Below are 20,143 nucleotides of genomic sequence, written 5' to 3'. Positions count from 1 at the left end.
GATCAGGTTTGGACCAGGTCTTAGTATGCTGCTATAGGCTTAGACTGACACACTGGGATCCTGTCTTTCCCTCTCTCTCTCTCTTGCCTGTCTCTCACTTTAACTCTTCCTGTCCCATTAAAGTTACTAACCATAGACCGACCTGGAGTCCCTGAGCTCCCTTGTCTCGTAGGTTCCTCTGGATCTCTGCTGTAGATTCCTTTTTTGGGTCTGTATTCATCCTTTTCTTTCTTCTCTTTATTTCTTTCTTTCTTTCTTTCTTTCTTTCTTTCTTCTTTCTTTATTCCTTCTTTCTTACTCCTTCCTCTTTATACTTCTTCTTTCCTTTCCTTCTTTATTCCTTTCTTTCTTTCCTTTCCTTCTTTATTCCTTTCTTTCTTTATTCCTTTCCTTCTTTCCTTTCTTTCTTTATTCCTTTCTTTATTTACTTTCTTTCTTTCCTTCCTTTCTTTATTCCTTTCCTTCTTTCTTTTCTTTCTTTCTTTCTTTCTTCTTTCTTTCTTTACTTTCTTTCTTTTCTTTCTTTCTTTCCTTCTTTTCTTTCTTTCTTTCTTTCCTTCTTTTCTTTCTTTCTTTCTTTTCTTCTTTCTTTCTTTCCTTTCCTTCTTTCTTTTCTTTCTTTATTCCTTTCCTTCTTTCCTTTCTTTCTTTATTCCTTTCTTTCTTTCCTTTCTTTCTTTATTCCTTTCTTTCTTTCCTTTATTTCTTTATTCCTTTCCTTCTTTCCTTTCTTTCTTTATTCCTTTCTTTCTTTCCTTTCTTTCTTTATTCCTTTCCTTCCTTCCTTCCTTTCTTTATTCCTTTCTTTCTTTCCTTTCTTTCTTTATTCCTTTCTTTCTTTCCTTTCTTTCTTTATTCCTTTCCTTCTTTCCTTTCTTTCTTTCCTTTCTTTCTTTCCTTTCTTTATTCCTTTCCTTCTTTTCTCCTTTCTTTTCTGTTCTTCCTTTCTTTCTTCCTTTCTCTCTTTCTTCTTTCCATGTTTCTTCATCCTTTCTGTCTCCTTTTCTCATCCCGTCCTTTCCTTCTATCCTTTCCTTCACCATTTATTCTCCTCTTTTTCTTTCTTCTGGTCTCCCTCTCTTCTCTCTTTTCTTAGACCTTTCTGGAGTCCCTGAGCTCCCTTGTCTCGTAGGTTCCTCTGGATCTCTGCTGCTGTGGACGTGTCAGACTCCAGCTGCTACAACTACTACTATCCGTCTCCCCACTATCATCTCTCTCTCTCTTCACCTCCCTCTATCCCTCTCTCCAACACGGTCTCAGCAGATGTGTGTCTAACATGAGTCTCTGTGACTCTGAATGGGACCATCATTTACTAAACGAACATCATGCTGTATTAAAGATGACCTGAGACTAGAGACTGAGACCAGAAACTCATGAGGGAAATATTTACTGAGGGAACAAATCCACTGAGAAGAAGTAGGACCATTTTCTCCCGTTGGTTTATTATTATCTCTTCTCCTACTCCTCCTCCTCCTCCTCCTCCTCCTCCTCCTCCTCCTCTCCTCTTAATCAATACAAGCTGACAGATTTGCAAACCTCCACTAAACACACACAAACTCACACACGCATTCACAGTTTCAAAGTGAGTTCTCTGGATCGATAAGTAACACCTGTCCTGAAAACACAGACGGAGCAGACGGCTGTTTGATTGGGTGAACTCAGGTGAGTGTGTGTGTGTTTGTGTGTGTGTGTGTGTGTGTGTGTGTGTGTGTCTGTGTGAGTGTGTGCATGTGTGTGTGTGTGTGTGAAGTGGCATGTGTCTAATCTGAGTAAGTGGGGAGTCCTCTGCAGCTCTGCAAACACATCTAATATGTGTGGTATAATGTGTGTGTGTGTGTGTATGTGGTCTTATTAGCTCCATTTACGGGGGTGTTTTGATGCTGTCAGGCCCTGCAGTGCATCTCTGCTAACACACACACACACACACACACACACACACACACACACACACACACACACACACACACACACACACACACACACACACACACACACACACGCAGATGATGCAGAACAAAGTGCTGAAACTAGACGTTTGACTGCATGTGAAACCAGGCCGGATGTTTGTGTGTGTGTGTGTCTGTCTCTGTGTGTGTGTGTGTGTGTGTGTGTGTGTGTGTGTGTGTGTGTGTGTGTGTGTGTGTGTGTGTGCGTGCACCTTGACCCTGCGGATGGCGTAGGTGTGGCCTTGCAGTTGATTGACGGGCTGGCGGGGGTTCCTCAGGTCCCACACACACACACTGCAATCCACGGAGCCTGTGGCCACGATATTCTGCAAACACAAATCACTCAGGTTAAAACTCATGCAAAGGGGCATGTGGACCAAGACTCCCGGGGTCTTTTAGCCCCCAGAACTACTTTCCCCTGAACTAAAAGGTTCCTGGTCCCCATTGTTGTCTGCGTTTCGACCACGGGCTGAAGTCCCGGGTAGATTGTGTAAATCAGGCCAGTGACGTATGGAGGAAAGAAAGTAAATGCACTAAACCACCAGACCAGTAGAGGGCAGTAACACAAAGAGGAATGCCATTCATCACAGATGACACCATAGAAGCAGACGGACAGGCAGGTATCATTCTGAGCAACAACAGTTAGCCTGTTAGCATGAAGAGACTCAGCTGGTCTGTTTTAGATGGTGCTATATTTCATCACAGATGGATTCACTGAATCAACACGTGAGAGGAGATAAGCGCGAGTAGCAAAGACGTTTCAACACGGCTTTAAAATCCTTTTGAACTCAAAAAGCCGTGATCGCAGAGATCGGCCGGTGTTTTGGATTAAACGGCGACCCTGTTAACTGGAGACTCTCAGCCGGATGCATCCCTCATAAACGTCTTTAGACCATCATTAAATATCTGATGAGGATATTTTGAAATCTTAATAAAAACTAAACTAGTTTGCATTCCCAGGAACTCCCTCTGTGTTTCAACAGCTGTGTAAACTCCACAAACACTGACACGTTCAGCTGAAGGTCTCCAGTTTACAGGGTCACTTTTAAAAGCGGAACACCGGGATGAGAGACGCATTCATGGTGGGCTGAGAGAAGACTACTGTTACAAGCTGCTAAATCAAGAGAATCACAGCTTCTTCTTTTGAAAAGTACACACACATACAAAAAAGATAGAACAAATAAAAACTAATGAAAGAAAGAGAAATCAAGAGAATCACAGATGGTAAAAAATGACTGTGAATGGTTTTTGGAAACATTTGAAAAAAAAAAAATTGAAAGAAAAAATAAATAAATAAATTTTGACAAAAAAAATTTTGAATTTTTTTTTTTGAAAAAAATTTTTGAAAAATTTTTTTTTGAAAAAATATTGACAAAAAGAAATTTGAAAAAAAAAATTTGAAAAAAAAATTGACAAAATGAAATTTGAAAGAAAAAATTTGAAAAAATAAAATTTGAAAAAAAAAAAATTGAAAACAAAAATGGACAAAATAAAATATGCAAAAATGTATTTCCCTCAAATTTGAAATTGTGCTACAAAAACAGAAAATGTTGCGCCTGCGGTTAAAAACATGTAAAAAGCAATGAATGAATCACATACACACACATACAAGAAAGATAGAACAAATAAAAACTAATGAAAGAAAGAGAAATCAAGAGAATCACAGATGTGTGTGATGTTATTGTGGACAGAGGGAGGAATAAAAACACTGCGGTTAATCTACCAATCAGACACGTTCAGCATTGCAGGTCCCGCCCCCCGAAAGTCCCGGGACCTTTGAAAAGTACTACCCCCCTAGCAGGGGCTTTTTAGGGGGGAGATTATCTACCCCTGAACTAAATTTAGACCCTGGGTCCACCAGTCGAAACGCACGTAGTTCAGGGGTAAAGTTCCTCTGGTTAAAGGTTGTGTAAGATGCTTGATTCTGATTGGTTTATCATGAGCAACACCAGAGGCAAACTGATCACATGTTAGAGGAGTGAAAGGGACGACAAACATCTGGATTTAATATTTATAATTGCTCCATGAGTCGAGTCCAAAGGTGGGCGTTTACCTGGTCATATTTGCACCAATCACAGCTCAGGATCTCCGCTTTGTGAGCCGGGATGGCCAATCGACACGCAGCTGCTTTGACGTCCCAAACTCTGAGTGTCCCGTCACCTGAGAGCAAACACAGAGAGACGGCAGAGGTTTACCCAGAATGCACTGCACACACGGGCCATTGTGCTTTAATGTATACGAGTACGAGTGAATATAATAGAGAAGGAGAGATTTAAGTTAAAGAAAGGGAGACAAAGAAGAGGTTAATAGAGGGGAACATCGAGCTGTGTGTGTGTATGTAGTGTGTGTGTGTGTGTGTGTGTGTGTGTGTGTGTGTGTGTGTGTGTGTGTGTGTGTGTGTGTGTGTGTGTGTGTGTGTGTGTGTGTGTGTGTGTGTCCCTCTATAACTTATACTCTGGTGAACCGTGTTACTCATTTCAGGGACCACTTCATTATGGCATTAACCCAACACCATATACGTGTGTGTGTGTTTCTGGGCAAAGGTTGAGGGTCTGCCAACACACTGCGACATTCATAAAGCAGAACTTTCACACTCCTCCTCCTCCTCTTCCTCCTCCTCCTCGTCTTCCTCCTCTCCATTCATTTCACAGCCAGCAGCTTCTGAGAGGTTTATAAAGTCCTCAGAGTCTGTCCCTCTTCATGCCAAATTTAGAGTCAAAGCTGTTAAAAAACGAAGGCTGAAAAACCTGCGAGGGCGACTGGTGTCAGGAGAATTCAACATTTGATTAAAATAACTGAATGAAAACAGAAACCAGGAAAAAAATGAACTTGTAATCTTGTAATTAACGGGTCTTCAGTTTGCTGAAATAACAACATCATGATGCAGATTAGTCCAAAGTCCAAAGTCAAGCTTTGTCAGGTCTGTCCTCAAGAGGAGAAGAAAACTACGTCTACAATGTTTGTTTGTTGAATGGAGGTCTATGAAAGAGGATTAGAGACTATGATGTTTCTTTAGCTCTGACCTTCTTCATGGAATGTTCCATTTGTTCTCAGAATGCTGACATCATCAAAGACAGAATTCTGACATCATCAAAGACAGAATTCTGACATCATCAAAGACAGAATTCTGACATCATCAAAGACAGAATTCTGACATCATCAAAGACAGAATTCTGACATCATCAAAAAGAGAATTCTGACATCATCAAAGACAGAATTCTGACATCATCAAAGACAGAATTCTGACATCATCAAAAAGAGAATTCTGACATCATCAAAGACAGAATTCTGACATCATCAAAGACAGAATTCTGACATCATCAAAGACAGAATTCTGACATCATCAAAGACAGAATTCTGACATCATCAAAAAGAGAATTCTGACATCATCAAAGACAGAATTCTGACATCATCAAAGACAGAATTCTGACATCATCAAAGACAGAACTCTGACATCATCAAAGAATTCTGACATCATCAAAGACAGAATTCTGGAATTCTGTCTTTCTCAGAATTCTAGAACACCTGCTGTTGCTCTCCATACAGACTGTTCTTCCTGCTGACACCTGATTGGTGGATACTCCTCAGACTACAGACAGAGACCAGAACCCTTCTCAGACTAAAACCCAGACCCTGAGATCCAGATTCAACATGTCTCTGAATCAGAATCTGTAATTACAGGTTAGTTGTAGCTGAAAGTAAAAAGCTTTGTCAGGTCTGTCCTCAAGAGGAGAAGAAAACTACGTCTACAATGTTTGTTTGTTGAATGGAGGTGGGATCCATCGTTTCTGATGCTGCGTTCAGGGAAGTCAGGAAATATGTAAAAACTCAGTCTCTGCGGTCAAACTTTAAAAAATAAATACAGGTGGTAAGAATGTTTCTCTCATCCGTATGCTGTGGTGATATGTAGTTATTATTTGACTGTTTCGTGTTCTTCTTCGTTATTAGAGGTTAAAAAACGAGGTTTTACTTCCTGTTTACTTTGATTGACAGCTGCCGCAGAGAGAAACTCTGTAGGACCTCGGGACAGTACGCTGTGGGGCGGAGCTTGTTACTGTGGAAACACACAAATTCCCTACTGCGCAGACTCTGGCTGCAGAAAATATACAATATGGCAGCGTTCTGGATATTTCAGCTTCAAAACCGTACAATGGGAAAAGGCGGAGCGACGCTGTCCATTATATATAAAATCACAGGGTATCCCTTTAAATCCAGCGCTCTGTGTTGCAGAAGTTAAGGTCTTGACAGTTTTAATAACCGTGTGTGTGTGAGGTCCAAAAAACACAAGGCTGGAAAATTAAAGTTTGGACCAGGAACCTGGCAGAGACCGACTCAATACATTCTCTAATAGGATTATGTGACGGGGACTCTGCTCTTCCAAAACGACGCCCCCTAATGTTCCTTTGAGGCAAACAACAGGGGGGGTCTGGCAGGAATATTTTGGACTCTGAGCGAGGTGGGACGTGGGAAAATCCTGAAAATGTTTGAATAAACAGCTCAGAGAAAACGCTGCAGATTAAAGAGCTCCTCTCATGTTTACTGACCAGCAGATTAATCCTCCCCTCCTGTCCACATGCTTCCTCTCCTCCTCTCCTCCTCCTCCTCTTCCTCATGCTTTCAAATACCTTCTTCCACCTCCTCTTTAATCCCAATGATGGAGAAAAACCTCTCCCTCCCAGACCTCCTCCTGCCTCCTGCTCTTCATCGATCCAATGCAACCCTTCACATCCTCCTTTCTTTTATCGTTTTTCCTCTTCCTCACACACTCAGCCAGATGTGGAAGAACCTCTGACATAATCAAGATGAAACACGCCAACTAAACCACGTGTGTGTGTGTGTGTGTGTGTGTGTGAGAGAGAGAGAGAGAGCACGTGTGTGTGTGTGTGTCACATTTTACAACATCAACCCTGTTTAACATTTTGTTCTTGCAGCAGCAGCGAAGAGGGTCTTTGGCTCTGCATGAAAATGTATGAGGACCTTTGTGTGTGTGTGTGTGTGTGTGTGTGTGTGCTGCAGTGCATTAGAGGCTGACTTCTGTAAAAGGGTCTCACTCTATTACACCTGGTATCGCTGCTGTATCAGCAAGTTTGGCAAACACACACACACACACACACACACACACACACACACACACACACACACACACACACACACACACACACACACACACACACACACACACACAGATCGCTCTTTCATATGCAGCCACTTAAAAGCCACAACTTTAACATATTGAAAATGAATGGCACGCACGCACGCACGCACGCACGCACGCACGCACGCACGCACGCACGCACGCACGCACGCACGCACGCACGCACGCACGCACGCACGCAAAGCCACTCTTCAAACAGTAATAATCAGAACTTTATGTCTTTTTTTGGGAGTTATACAAATTTGGACCTCAGATTTTGAAGTCCCAAAGCTGCAGTACCTCAAGTTTCCACTAGGGGCTGACTCCAAAAGCCAAGGTATCCCTTTATGTCTCATGTTTCACTATTCAAATTTTATAATCTTAACTTTATGTGGCTTTTTTTGGGTCCCAAAAACTGCAGTACCTCAAGTGTCCACTTGGCTTGACTCCAATAGTCACGTATCTCTTTTATGTCCCATTTTAACATGGGAGTGAGTCCAAACCAGGCTTGCTGTCATTCATACATTTGAAAAAGTAGGCACGGCTAGATTGACCGACAGGTGCACCTCAGCGACGTTCAGGAATCAATATAAAGAAGAGTCTGAGTCTGAGCAGTGTCACAGTAAGAAGATGGTTTTGAAAGATAACGATTGGCTTAGAAACGTGACAAACGATGGACGGCACTACTTGACATGTCTGGAGTGCTTCAGCCGAACACGGCATGATATAAAATGAAGCCCAAAGAGACACGGACGACATGATACCTCCATAAATGTGAAACACAAGTATTTAGAGCTCCCCTACTGTCTGACTGCCTCTCCATATGAACAGATGGGACATGAGTGAGACTTAAAAACTGAACTACTCATCACGTAAATGTTTCTCAAACATGGTTTCTGTCATTAAAGTCAGTTCTGATCAAACTGATTTATGTCCTGGTGTTCATGGTTTCTGGTGTAGATTCAACGCTGAGGTCTAAACCGGACTAAAGTCGACCCCAGCAACGCTTTCCAGCTCCTACAGGATATGAAATCCCACCATTGAGCTCTGGTTACCTTGGGGTGTCCTTCTGGTAGGACATGCCAAGAAAACCTCCAAAGGAAGAGGCCAAGGAGAACTCTAACCAGATGCCCAAACCACCTCAACTGGCTCCTTTTGAAGCGAAGGCATGGAACCTCCTCATCCTCTCTGAAAGGCTGAGGTCTGACACTCTTTGGAGGAAACTCGTTCAGCTTCTTGTCTCAACAATCTTACTCTCCCGGTCTCTCCCCAAAGCTCATGAACAAAGCTGAGGGTTGGATCGACTGTAAGACCAAAAGCTTACCCTCGCTCAGGACAGAGACTCTGAGAAACTTGGACTCCTTAACTTCAGGAGAAGACACTTCCTGTTCAGGAGGCCAGCATTTCCACCAGAGAACCAAGTTTTGACGTCAAGTTTTGCAAGGACTTGATCTTTTAAGCCACCAGGGGGCGGTACAACACGTACAACACTGACAATAGAGTCGATACAGGTCCAATAAAAAGATCCTTGGTTCCTGGATAAGTTTCATTCAGTTAGAAAGTGAAACTCGCTCCCGTCTTCCAGCTAATCCCTCGCTGCTCCTTCCTTCATGTCGATCTATTTGCATTTTAAAGTGCTTCCTTGTTTCACTTGATTTCCCAGAGTGGAAGCTGAATGCGATCGCAGCGGGTGTGTGGGTGACCGTGGCAAACCGGGTTCAACAACAAGCAGGGGGAGCTGCATTCACCCGGGATAACGTGATTGTTCTGATTGGCTGATGGAAGCAGAGATCAGCCACCTCCACAGATTTATCTCTTAAGACCACGACCGCCTGTTCACTCGGACCGACTGACAGCAAACACAAACAGACGCCGCTTGATCCTGTCTTCAAGAAAGGCCGGTTGGCAGAGTACCAAGATCATGAAACAGGAGAATTACACGCTGAGAGAGACATGGTGCCTCCATTATTCTGAGATTACTCTTCATGGCAGCTCTGCTCGTCTGCTTTCAAGTCTGTGAACAGTGACAGGAACATGACGGGCAGCGGCAGCAGGCTTATAATCCACGCTGTGTGAGAGGTGTTACTCAAATATCCAGAATACAAGCAGGTATTAGTCTGGTTCTTGCACAGTTTGGAGTTCATTTTAATGTTCATGTGCTGACTTTTATCCAATTTTATGACTCTTAACTTGCCCAGGATCGTATCACAACGGTATGCAACATAGTGAATCCAAAGTCCTGGATTTCAATGTGTAAGAATTGCCTGATTCTCGCCCTAACACTGGCTGGTTGACCCTCTAATGTTCTGCCAGTTCAAGAGTCCTGTGGTGACAAATGGACGAATTAAATCACATGTTCCTCAGGGTCAGTTTCAGCTCTGCCTTTGTTGTTTACTGCATTTCCAGTGGAGTAGAGGTGATGAGCCACGGTCCATCGCTACCAGTCCACACCCAGCGTGAGCAGCAGAGTCCTCCCCGTCCCTCCTGTCACTCAGTGTGGTGAAAATTTCTTTAATAAATCAGCGATGACGTCATTGTCCGCTGCTTTTGTTTCACAAACCGGATAACAATCAGTCTCTAAAAGTAGTATGGGAGGTAGAGCCTTCAGTTATCAGGCCCCTCTCCTTTGGAATCATCTACCAGTCAGGGTCCGGGAGGCAGACACCCTCTCTACTTTTAAGAGTAGGCTTCAAACTTTCCTTTTTGATAAAGCTTATAGTTAGAGCTGGATCAGGCTTGGACCAGGTCTTAGTTATGCTGCTATAAGCTTAGACTGACACACTGGGATCCTGTCTTTCCCTGTCTCTCCTCTCTCTGCCTGTCTCTCACTTTAACTCTTCCTGTCCCATTAAAGTTACTAACCATAGACCTTTCTGGAGTCCCTGAGCTCCCTTGTCTCGTAGGTTCCTCTGGATCTCTGCTGTAGATTCCTTTTTTGGGGTCTGTTATTCATCCTTTCTTTTCTTCTGTGTCATTCCTTTTCTTTCCTTTTCTTTTCTTCTCTTCTCGCTTTCTCTTTCTTTCTTTCTTTCTTTCTTTCTTTCTTTTCTCCTTACTTTCCTTTTTCCTTTCATTCTTTCTATCTTTCTTTCTGTCTTTCTTGTTCTTTCCACATTTCTTCATCCTTTGTCTCTTTTCTTTTCTATCCTTCTTTCATTCCTTTATTCCTTTTTCGTTTCATTTGTTTTACTGTCTTTCTTTCTTTCTTTCTCTCTGGTTCTTTCCTTGTTTCTTCATCCTTTATGTCTCCTTTTCTCATCCCGTCCTTTCCTTCTATCCTTTCCTTCACCATTTATTCTCCTCTTTTTCTTTCTTCTGGTCTCCCTCTCTTCTCTCTTTTCTTAGACCTTTCTGGAGTCCCTGAGCTCCCTTGTCTCGTAGGTTCCTTTTGTTGGTCGGTCTTTCTTTCTTTCTTTCTTTCTTTCCTACTTTCCTTCTTTTTTCTTCTTTATTTCTTTCATTCTTTTTTTCCCTTCTTTCTTTCATTCCTCCCTCCTTCTTTTTTTCCTTCCTTCTTTCTCTTCCTTTCTTCCTTCTTTCCTTCCTTCCTTCATTCCTTTCATTCATTTTTCCTTTCATTCCTTCCTTCCTTTCCTTCTTTCTTTCTTTCTTTCTTTCTTTCTTTCTTTCTTTCTTTCTTTTTCTTTCATTCCTTCTTTCTTTCATTCTCTTTCTTTCTTTCCTTCCATGTTTCTTCATCCTTTCTTTCTCCTTTTCTTATCCCATCCCTTCCTTCTGTCTTTCCTTCACCATTTATTCTCCTCTTTTTCTTTCTTCTGGTCTCCCTCTCTTCTCTCTTTTCTTAGACCTTTCTGGAGTCCCTGAGCTCCCTTGTCCCGTAGATTCCTCTGGATCTCTGCTGCTGTGGACGTGCCAGACTCCAGCTGCTACAACTACTACTATCTGTACATATGTTGGCATGTTAAAGTGAACACCTTGAACAAAAAACGATTCCACTCTCTCAAGTATTTCAAGAGAAAAAATTGTTTTTGAATTTTCACAGACAGTCTGGTCGGTGATGTCGTTATCTTCCAGGTAACTGAACATGAAACCAGTAAAAGCCTGTAGATGTTGGATAATGTAACCCCTGCTTCTAAAGGTTGTTGCACTGTGAGATATGGAGTCAGAGAAACATGCAGAGATTATGCATGTATAAAAAAACAGGATCTTTAAGCGGACACACTTTGGTTTAGCAGATTTCCCAGCATGGATTACGTTGCAGCCATTACTGTCTGTTTCAGCGCTGCAGGCTGAAGAATCTACTGGAGCGATTCCAAAACTGCAGCTCTGTCACACCGCTTCAGAAAAACTGGAGAGCAGAGAGTTTAACGTTTCCTCTAAAGCTCTGATCGGTTTCAGCGCTGACAGCAACTCCAGCTGGCGTCACGACTGACACCGGAGGAGATCTGTGGGAACGCCGGAGCTTTAAACACTCACATAAACACACTTCCTCTCTCGGAGGAGGATGAAGGTGGCGATCGTGTGTGGCGCTGCTGAAGCAACTCGAGGGAGAAGGAGGGGAGAGAGGAGTGAGATAAAAGGAAGGAGGAACACGAGGAGATGTGAGGAGGAGAGGCAGAGAGGAGCATGGGAAACCCTGATAAGCTTATCAGAATGAGACGCCATCTGCCCTCCTGCTGTACCCGTATCTCCGTCTTCCTCTCTGTTCTCTTGCTCTCCCTTCAAAGCCAGCAGCGGGAGCTTCTTGTGCTAGCTGCCAAATGCCACCAGAGGGGAGGCCTCCACAGGGAGATAAGCAGAAATTCTCCACCCTTTGCTAATGCTAGCTAGCTCAATTTGACGACTCGTTATCCCCGATCCATCCATCCGCTCATCCATCCGTCAGTGAGACCCACCAGAGGAACACATCTCTGCAACAGCTCACTCTGAGAAGGAGTCTTTCTGAAACTGTGATTTTTATTTTCTTCAAACATGATGTTTGTGATGGAATCCCTCGTTTTTGGTTAGTTGGATGGTTTTACATCTCAGTTATTACGTGAAACCGCTGGAGGAAGTGATTCAAAGTAATATGCAGAAGCTTTTAACACTGCAGCAGGAAGATGAGTCTGAGAGCAACAAGAAAACCAAAATCCACAACAGCCTTTTAAATATCTTCAAAAAACGAGTATCAGAAAAAAAATGGGATCCACCAAACCAGCCTTTTAAGTCCCTAAACCTGAGCTTTGGGAATCACCAATACCAAGTACAGAGCTGACACTGGTGGAAAAGTAACATCAGTTATTCATCTCTGAGGGGATGATGTGTAAAGAAAATAAACGTTACAACATCAAACCATAAGCTGAGTGTTGGGAGAGTAAGGCTGTTTCCGAAATCGCCTACTATACTAGCAGTACGTACTGATATGTCCAAAATTCAGTATGTAGTCTGTAGTATGTGAACAAGAGCAAAATCTGCAGTAAGCCAAAACTCCCCAGATGTCTACTGATTCGGGAAAATATCTCAGTGTGCATCGGACCAGTCTGCCTCGCGTACTGTTTCCCATAATGCACAGCGCTCGTTCTGCTTTTTCTTTTTCCTCATTTTTTGACGGGAGGAAATCCGTTTTTGGGTGCTGTGAAAGTTATCAAATTACATATAAACCACTTCCTAACTTCTTAAATCATAAATGGATGCTAAATAAGCTTTTTATTTATCGGCTTCGCCGTTGTTTACTTCCGCTTTCCGAAACCGGAAATCCAGCGAAGTCTGGCTCAGCATGCTGCATGACAGATCGAACAGAACAGTCATACTACATACTAAATTCAAACGCAGTATGTAGTAGGCAATACCTACTGCCTACTACATTAGTAAGTAGTATGTAGCAGGCCGTTTCGGAAACAGCCTAAGTTTAGTCCTGTACCAACAGGAAGGCGGCATAAATCTTCAGTTATCAGGCCCCTCTCCTTTGGAATCATCTACCAGTCAGGGTCCGGGAGGCAGACACCCTCTCCACTTTTAAGAGTAGACTTCAAACTTTCCTTTTTGACAAAGCTTATAGTTAGAGCTGGATCAGGCTTGGACCAAGCTTTTGTCATGCTGCTATAGGCCTAGACTGCCGGGGGAACTGGCACACTGACACACTGGGATCCTAGCTCACCCTCTTCCCCCCCTAACCCCTTCATCACTTACTTTAACTCTGCCTGTCCCGTTAAAGTTACTAACCATAGACCTTTCTGGAGTCCCTGAGCTCCCTTGTCTCGTAGATTCCTCTGAGCTGCCGTAGACGTCCTCCTGCTGTGGACGATCTGGACTCCAGCTGATACGGACGTGCTGGACTCCAGCGGCAACAGCTTCTACGACTCGTCTCATCACTATCACCTCTCTCTCTTACTCCCCTCTATCTGTCTTTCCAGACCCAACACGGTCTCAGCAGATGTGTGTCTAACATGAGTCTGGTCCTGCTGGAGGTTTCTGCCTGTTAAAGGAAGTTTGTCCTCTCCACTGTAACTAGCTAAATACTGCGATGTGCAATGCTCATGGTGGATTAAGGTGGGGTCAGACTGAGTCTGATCCTGTCTTGGTGTTGGGTCTCTGTTCATAATTTGACATAGAGTGGTCTAGACCTGCTCTGTTTGTAAAAGCGTCTTGAGATAACGTTTGTTGTGATTTGGCGCTATACAAATAAAGATTGATTGATTGATTGATTGATTGATTGATAAATCAGGATGATCTAATGCCATGTAATACACACTCCACTCCAGCAGGTGGCAGTATACTTCTCCGTGTTACATGTAAATGTAACATTAAGGTGAATACGGCATGTTTAACACGTAACCTGACTTGATTTTGTTGTGATGGTAATCATTAGGGATGCACCGAAAATTTTGTCACCGAAACAACCCGGCCGAAACTGAATATTGTGATGATGCAAGCAAAAACCGCGTCTGGATTGCTTTGTGCAAAAGCGAGTCCTGCAGCGCAGATCACGAACTCCCTGCGGCATTCACTTCACACCAGTGGGACTTAATAGAGAGCATTCCCTCTCTTCTTGCCCCCCTTTGAGCAGCTAACTAAAGAGATCAGCTCCTCTGATGCATCTGTAGCAGACGTTCTTCCTCTAATTGCAGAACTTAAAGCATCTTCTAAGCAAAGAGGTTGCAAATAAATAACATTTGCCCTTTCTGTCTTCATAACCTACTTTCATTAAAGTATTAAACAGTTGTTATATTCCCTTTGACTTAAAAAAAAAACCATGACAAAGTGGCATGCATCTTCTAAGCTTAATTCTTTAAGGACTTACAAAAGATGTTTTTTTAAAGTCACATTTGAGGATAAATGACCTGGAACATGCTCGTGCAACACAAACAGAAAGTGATGGCTTAATCTCAAATCCAAGGAGTGAAATGTGACAACTGTCCACGGTCTCCCTACTAATAATTGGCATAATAATTCATTTCGGTTTTCGGTTTCGGCCAAGAATTTTTATTTCGGTGCATCCCTAGTAATCATGATGTCAGATGCATGTTCAGATTGCATTGAACAGATACTGGCGATCTGAAATCAGACAAATTAGATGTACAAGTTTATTTCTTCACCTTCAGATTTTCTGTTCCTGTTTCTCTGCAGACTTTGGAGCTCTGCAGAGTTCACCAAACATAAACACTCTCAGCGAGCGTCCGTGTTACGAGCACCAGAGGACTCTTGGATTTATTTCTAACCTCTATCTGGTTCCTCGTTCCTCCAGCTTCACATTTATGGTTTCAGTGAAGCCGCAGTCCTCTGTGAGTTTACAGGGCAGCTCCACAGAGGAGTCCGACACCGCAGCAGAGGAATACATTTCAAAAGGGGGGGCTTGTAAAAGGTCGATTTCTTTTCCAGATCAGCTGGTGAGCGGTCTCTGAGAAACACCAGAGGGAATAACACTGGTCCCCAATCATGAGACTGTGAACTACATCATCACATGTTCATCCATCCACTACATTCAACCTTAACATTGAACAAATAACAGCAGTCCTGAGACCGGAGGGAGTAACGCTGGCCTCACACCACACAACGTTTAAGCTCCAAATGTCTCAACAAAGATCAGCAGAGTCTGCTGGACTTGAGGGAACCCCTGGTGTCCAGATAACTTGGTGTAAGGTGATCAGAGAACTCTGTTTTTTCACAGCTGTAAGACTGAGACCACCCTCTGAAGTCCTGGTGTCACAGGAAACTTTCCTCTCAGTCTCTATTGATCGTCTTTTCTCATCTCGGCTGTGATGGCGCCCGCAGCATCACCAATCTGATGTGAGAAAGGACGAGTCCATCAACACCAGCCGGGCAGAGAGAGAGTGTTCGTAGTGATTTCAGTGTTTTGTTCCACCTTTTTGTCTCACTCTATTATATCCACTGAAGCCTTGCTAAAAGGAGCCGTGATTGTTCCACTGAGGGGAAGTGAGGCCGGCGAGACTCAGAGGGTCATTTCAAACACAATGATGTCTGAGGGAAGCGACAGAGTAATGTCTGATAAATAAACATGTCAGTGTTTACATCCCTTAGAAAAGAAGAGAAGGGTTCTAAAAACTAAAACAAGTGAAACTGATTAAAAGACTGAAATATGCAGCGATCACAGACTGTTATTTAAAATGATTTTATCCCATGCAGTGACTTCCACTACAGAGTCATGTCTGTGTTTAATGCAGTGACTTCCACTACAGAGTCATGTCTGTTTTTAATGCAGTGACTTCCACTACACAGTCATGTCTGTTTTTAATGCAGTGACTTCCACTACAGAGTCATGTCTGTTTTTAATGCAGTGACTTCCACTACAGAGTCATGTTTGTTTTTAATGCAGTGACTTCCACTACAGAGTCATGTCTGTGTTTAATGCAGTGACTTCCACTAAAGAGTCATGTCTGTGTTTAATGGAATGACTTCCACTACAGAGTCATGTCTGTTTTTAATGCAGTGACTTCCACTACAGTCATGTCTGTTTCTAATGCAGTGACTTCCACTACAGAGTCATGTGTGTGTTTAATGCAGTGACTTCCACTACAGAGTAATGTCTGTGTTTAATGCAGTGACTTCCACTACAGAGTCATGTCTGTTTTTAATGCAGTGACTTCCACTACAGTCATGTCTGTTTCTAATGCAGTGACTTCCACTACAGAGTAATGTCTGTGTTTAATGCAGTGACTTCCACTACAGAGTAATGTCTGTGTTTAATGCAGTGACTTCCACTACAGAGTCATGTCTGTTTTTAATGCAGTGACTTCCACTACAGAGTCATGTCTGTGTATAATGCAGTGACTTCCACTACAGAGTAATGTCTGTGTTTAATGCAGTGACTTCCACTACAGAGTCATGTCTGTGTTTAATGCAGTGACTTCCACTACAGAGTCATGTCTGTTTCTAATGCAGGGACTTCCACTACAGAGTCATGTCTGTTTTTAATGCAGTGACTTCCACTACAGAGTCATGTCTGTTTTTAATGCAGTGACTTCCACTACAGAGTCATGTCTGTTTTTAATGCAGTGACTTCCACTACAGAGTCATGTCTGTTTTTAATGCAGTGACTTCCACTACAGAGTCATGTCTGTTTTTAATGCAGTGACTTCCACTACAGAGTCATGTCTGTATTAAGGGTTAGTGTTTGAATGTAAAGTTGCTCATGAGCTAAATTACGTTTGCAGAACACTTCAGTGCGTACGCACACACAGAGTTAATGAGATGTGTGTTTGTTCCTGGTCGTTCATGATACCAGGTTGCCTCTGAATAATTAGTTAATAGCAGACATCCATCACCAACAAAGGTTCACTGCTACACACACACACACACACACACTTCACTGAGCGTCAGTGTTCCATGTTTGTTCCAGGCCCGGGGGAAACTTTAGCACAATATGAGACTCTCTCCTCTACGAGCCGGACAGTGATCGCTTTGGAAACAACAGGCTGTTATATATGTTTATGTAATGATACAATAATCTCATGAACACATGATGATATTTTTAGGAGTGAAGAGGGAAGAGATCGCATCATAAAACTATTACTTTAGATGCTTTTGTTTTGCCTTTTTACCGCCTTAAGCTCAGGTTGTTATATTTTCTGTTTTTTAACAAACATGCTTTTATTTTGAAAGGACTCAAAAGGAACCTCTGCTGGAGGCTAAAGCACCAAAACTCCGTCCGATCTCTGCGATCACGGCTTTTTGAGTTCAAAAGGATTTTAAAGCCGTGTTGAAACGTCTTTGCTACTCGCGCTTATCTCCTCTCACGTGTTGATTCAGTGAATCCATCTGTGATGACATATAGCACCATCTAAAACATGTTCCGGGTCAACTTTTTTGTCAAATTTTTTTTTTTGTCAAATTTTTTTTTGTCAAATTTTTTTTTGTCAAATTTTTTTTTGTCAAATTTTCTTTTTCTTGAATTTTTTTTTCCAAATATTTTTCAAAAAAAAATTAAATTTTTTTTTTTTCAATTTCTTTTGTTAATTTTCTTTTTTGCAAAAGTTTTCTGTCACAATTTTTTTTTTCTAATTTTTTTTTCTAATTTTTCCAAAAACCATTCACAGTAATTTTTTTTCTCATCTGTGATGACATATAGCACCATCTAAAACAGGCTCCGGGTCAACTTTTTTGTCAAATTTTTTTTGTCAAATTTTTTTTTGTCAAATTTTTTTTTGTCAAATTTTTTTTTTGTCAAATTTTTTTTTGTCAAATTTTCTTTTTCTTGAATTTTTTTTTCCAAATATTTTTCAAAAAAAAAATTAAATTTTTTTTTTTTTCAATTTCTTTTGTTAATTTTCTTTTTTGCAAAAGTTTTCTGTCACAATTTTTTTTTTCTAATTTTTTTTTCTAATTTTTCCAAAAACCATTCACAGTAATTTTTTTTCTCATCTGTGATGACATATAGCACCATCTAAAACAGGCTCCGGGTCAACTTTTTTGTCAAATTTTTTTTGTCAAATTTTTTTTTGTCAAATTTTTTTTTGTCAAATTTTTTTTTGTCAAATTTTTTTTTGTCAAATTTTTTTTTGTCAAATTTTTTTTTGTCAAATTTTCTTTTTCTTGAATTTTTTTTTTCCAAATATTTTTCAAAAAAATAATTAAATTTTTTTTTTTTCAATTTCTTTTGTTAATTTTCTTTTTTGCAAAAGTTTTCTGTCACAATTTTTTTTTTCTAATTTTTTTTTCTAATTTTTCCAAAAACCATTCACAGTAATTTTTTTTCTCATCTGTGATGACATATAGCACCATCAAAAAGCTGACAGGCTCCGGGTCAGCTTTTTTGTGAAACTTTTTTTGTCAAATTTTTTTTTGTCACATTTTCTTTTTTCAAATTTTTTTTTTCCAAATATTTTTCAAACAAAAAAAAATTCCCAATTTTTTTTTTTCAAATTTTTTTGTTAATTTTCTTTTTTTCAAAAATTTTCTGTAAAAAAAAATTTTCTAAGTTTTTTTTCTAATTTTTCCAAAAACCCATTCACAGTAATTTTTTTTTCTATCTGTGATGAAATATAGCACCATCTAAAACAGCGCCAGCTGAGTCTCTTCATGCTAACAGGCTAACTGTTGTGTTGCTGAGAATGATATCTGCCTGTCCGTCTGCTTCTATGGTGTCATCTGTGATGAATTGCATTCCTCTTTGTTTTACTGCCCTCTACTGGTCTGGTGGTGTAGTGCAGTTGCTTTTTTTCCCTCCATACGTCACTGGCCTGATTTACACAATCTACCCGGGACTTCAGCCCGCGGTCGATACGCAGACAACAATGGGGGACCAGGAACCTTTTAGTTCAGGGGAAAGTAGTTCTGCACCTTTAGCCTGGGCCAAGAGGTTCAGCATCAATGGCGGATGCAGCAGGGCTTAAGAAGACTGAGAGGTTGCAGCACTGAGAGCACCAAACAGAAGAATATCAGCTCTTTGTGCTGGCAGCTTTAAAAGAAGTACTCCTGTGATTCAGCACCACACACCGTGTTCTCCAAATAGGTTTAGTGTTTCTGTTTAAAGTTGTTTTTGTGCGAGGCTCACTCAGCACATCAGCAACCTATCACCTCGTTTTCCACCAAACTGAACCGGTGTATTCCCTGATTACCTTCCTCTGACCCTCTGGTCCTCACTCCTCTGAGTGCTGGAGCTGAAGGACGGAGAGAGCGAGCCTTCGGAGCGGAGAGAGGAGTGTGGAGAAAACAGAAGACGTAGATAAAGACAAAGAAAGAAACAGCGACAGGAAGAAGAACAAAAGAAGGAGGAGCGGCTGAACGGTGCGGGGCTTAATTGCAGGCTGTGTTGGAGCGAGCTGCAGACACACAGAGAGATAAACACAGAGGGCAATTTGTTCTGGTGTTGTATCACCGCTGCTGCAGGTCAGGAAGAGGAGAGCAGCTCCTCACCTTCCCCTCAGGCTGCTGCAGTGAAACACAAACTGCTCTCTGCTGTTTGGTTCTCATGGAGGCTGCTCGCTTGGTTTCACGCACGAGTAAACTAAAGCGGACTACAAAAGAACTCCTCTGGACCTCCACCTGTACGTGGGTCTGCAGCAGCAAACTAAACTCTGACAGCTCCAGTCTTTGAGTCTTAGGTCGTTCATGTGACCTGATTAATACAACTTTATATGGAATCTTAAACTGTACGTATTCTTGTCCCCGACTGGAGGTGTTTTTTGACTAGAGGAACTTTTTCTTTTATTTAGTTCTTGGTGGAAATGCACCTCAGCAGTCAGCACATTTCACCTCTGCCTGTTGACACTGTGGAAAAAACCTGACTTCCTGTTAGTGTTCTAAATCTGTCATCAACATGGAGGATATTTAATATTACTTTAATTCATTTAAGACTCTGCACTATCATCTCTCTCTTCATCTCCCTCTGTCCCTTTATTCTTTCTTTCTTTCCATTTTCCTTTCATTCTATCATTCTTACTTTCTGTCCTTCTTTCTGTTCTTTCTTGCTTTCTTTATTTCTTTCTCTTTTTTCTTTTTTCTTCCTTATTCCTTCCTTCCTTCCTACCTTTCTATTTTTCTTTCATTCCTTCCTTCTTTCTTTCTTTCTTTGTTCTTCATCCTTTATGTCTCCTTTTCTTTTCCCGTCCGTTCTTTCTGTCTTTCATTTATTCTCCTCTTTTCTTTCTTCTGGTCTCCCTCTCTT

General features: G+C 41.6%; 1 protein-coding gene across 1 annotated transcript in view; it reads right to left on the bottom strand.

The window, feature by feature from the left end:
- The window catches only part of pex7 (peroxisomal biogenesis factor 7), a 30,352-nt gene that overhangs the window by 1,705 nt on the left and 8,504 nt on the right, over window positions 1-20,143 (bottom strand). The window contains exons 7-8 of the mRNA XM_034678566.1: window positions 4,000-4,106; window positions 2,159-2,272 (exon numbers count right to left, since the gene is read on the bottom strand). Of these exons, the coding sequence (XP_034534457.1) occupies window positions 2,159-2,272; window positions 4,000-4,106 (221 nt within the window). The remainder of the gene's footprint in view (window positions 1-2,158; window positions 2,273-3,999; window positions 4,107-20,143) is intronic.

Source organism: Notolabrus celidotus, unplaced genomic scaffold, assembly GCF_009762535.1.
Source record: "Notolabrus celidotus isolate fNotCel1 unplaced genomic scaffold, fNotCel1.pri scaffold_175_arrow_ctg1, whole genome shotgun sequence".
Classification (NCBI taxonomy): domain Eukaryota; kingdom Metazoa; phylum Chordata; class Actinopteri; order Labriformes; family Labridae; genus Notolabrus; species Notolabrus celidotus.
Note: the sequence above shows the minus strand (reverse complement) of the source record. Positions and strands in the feature narration are given on the sequence as shown.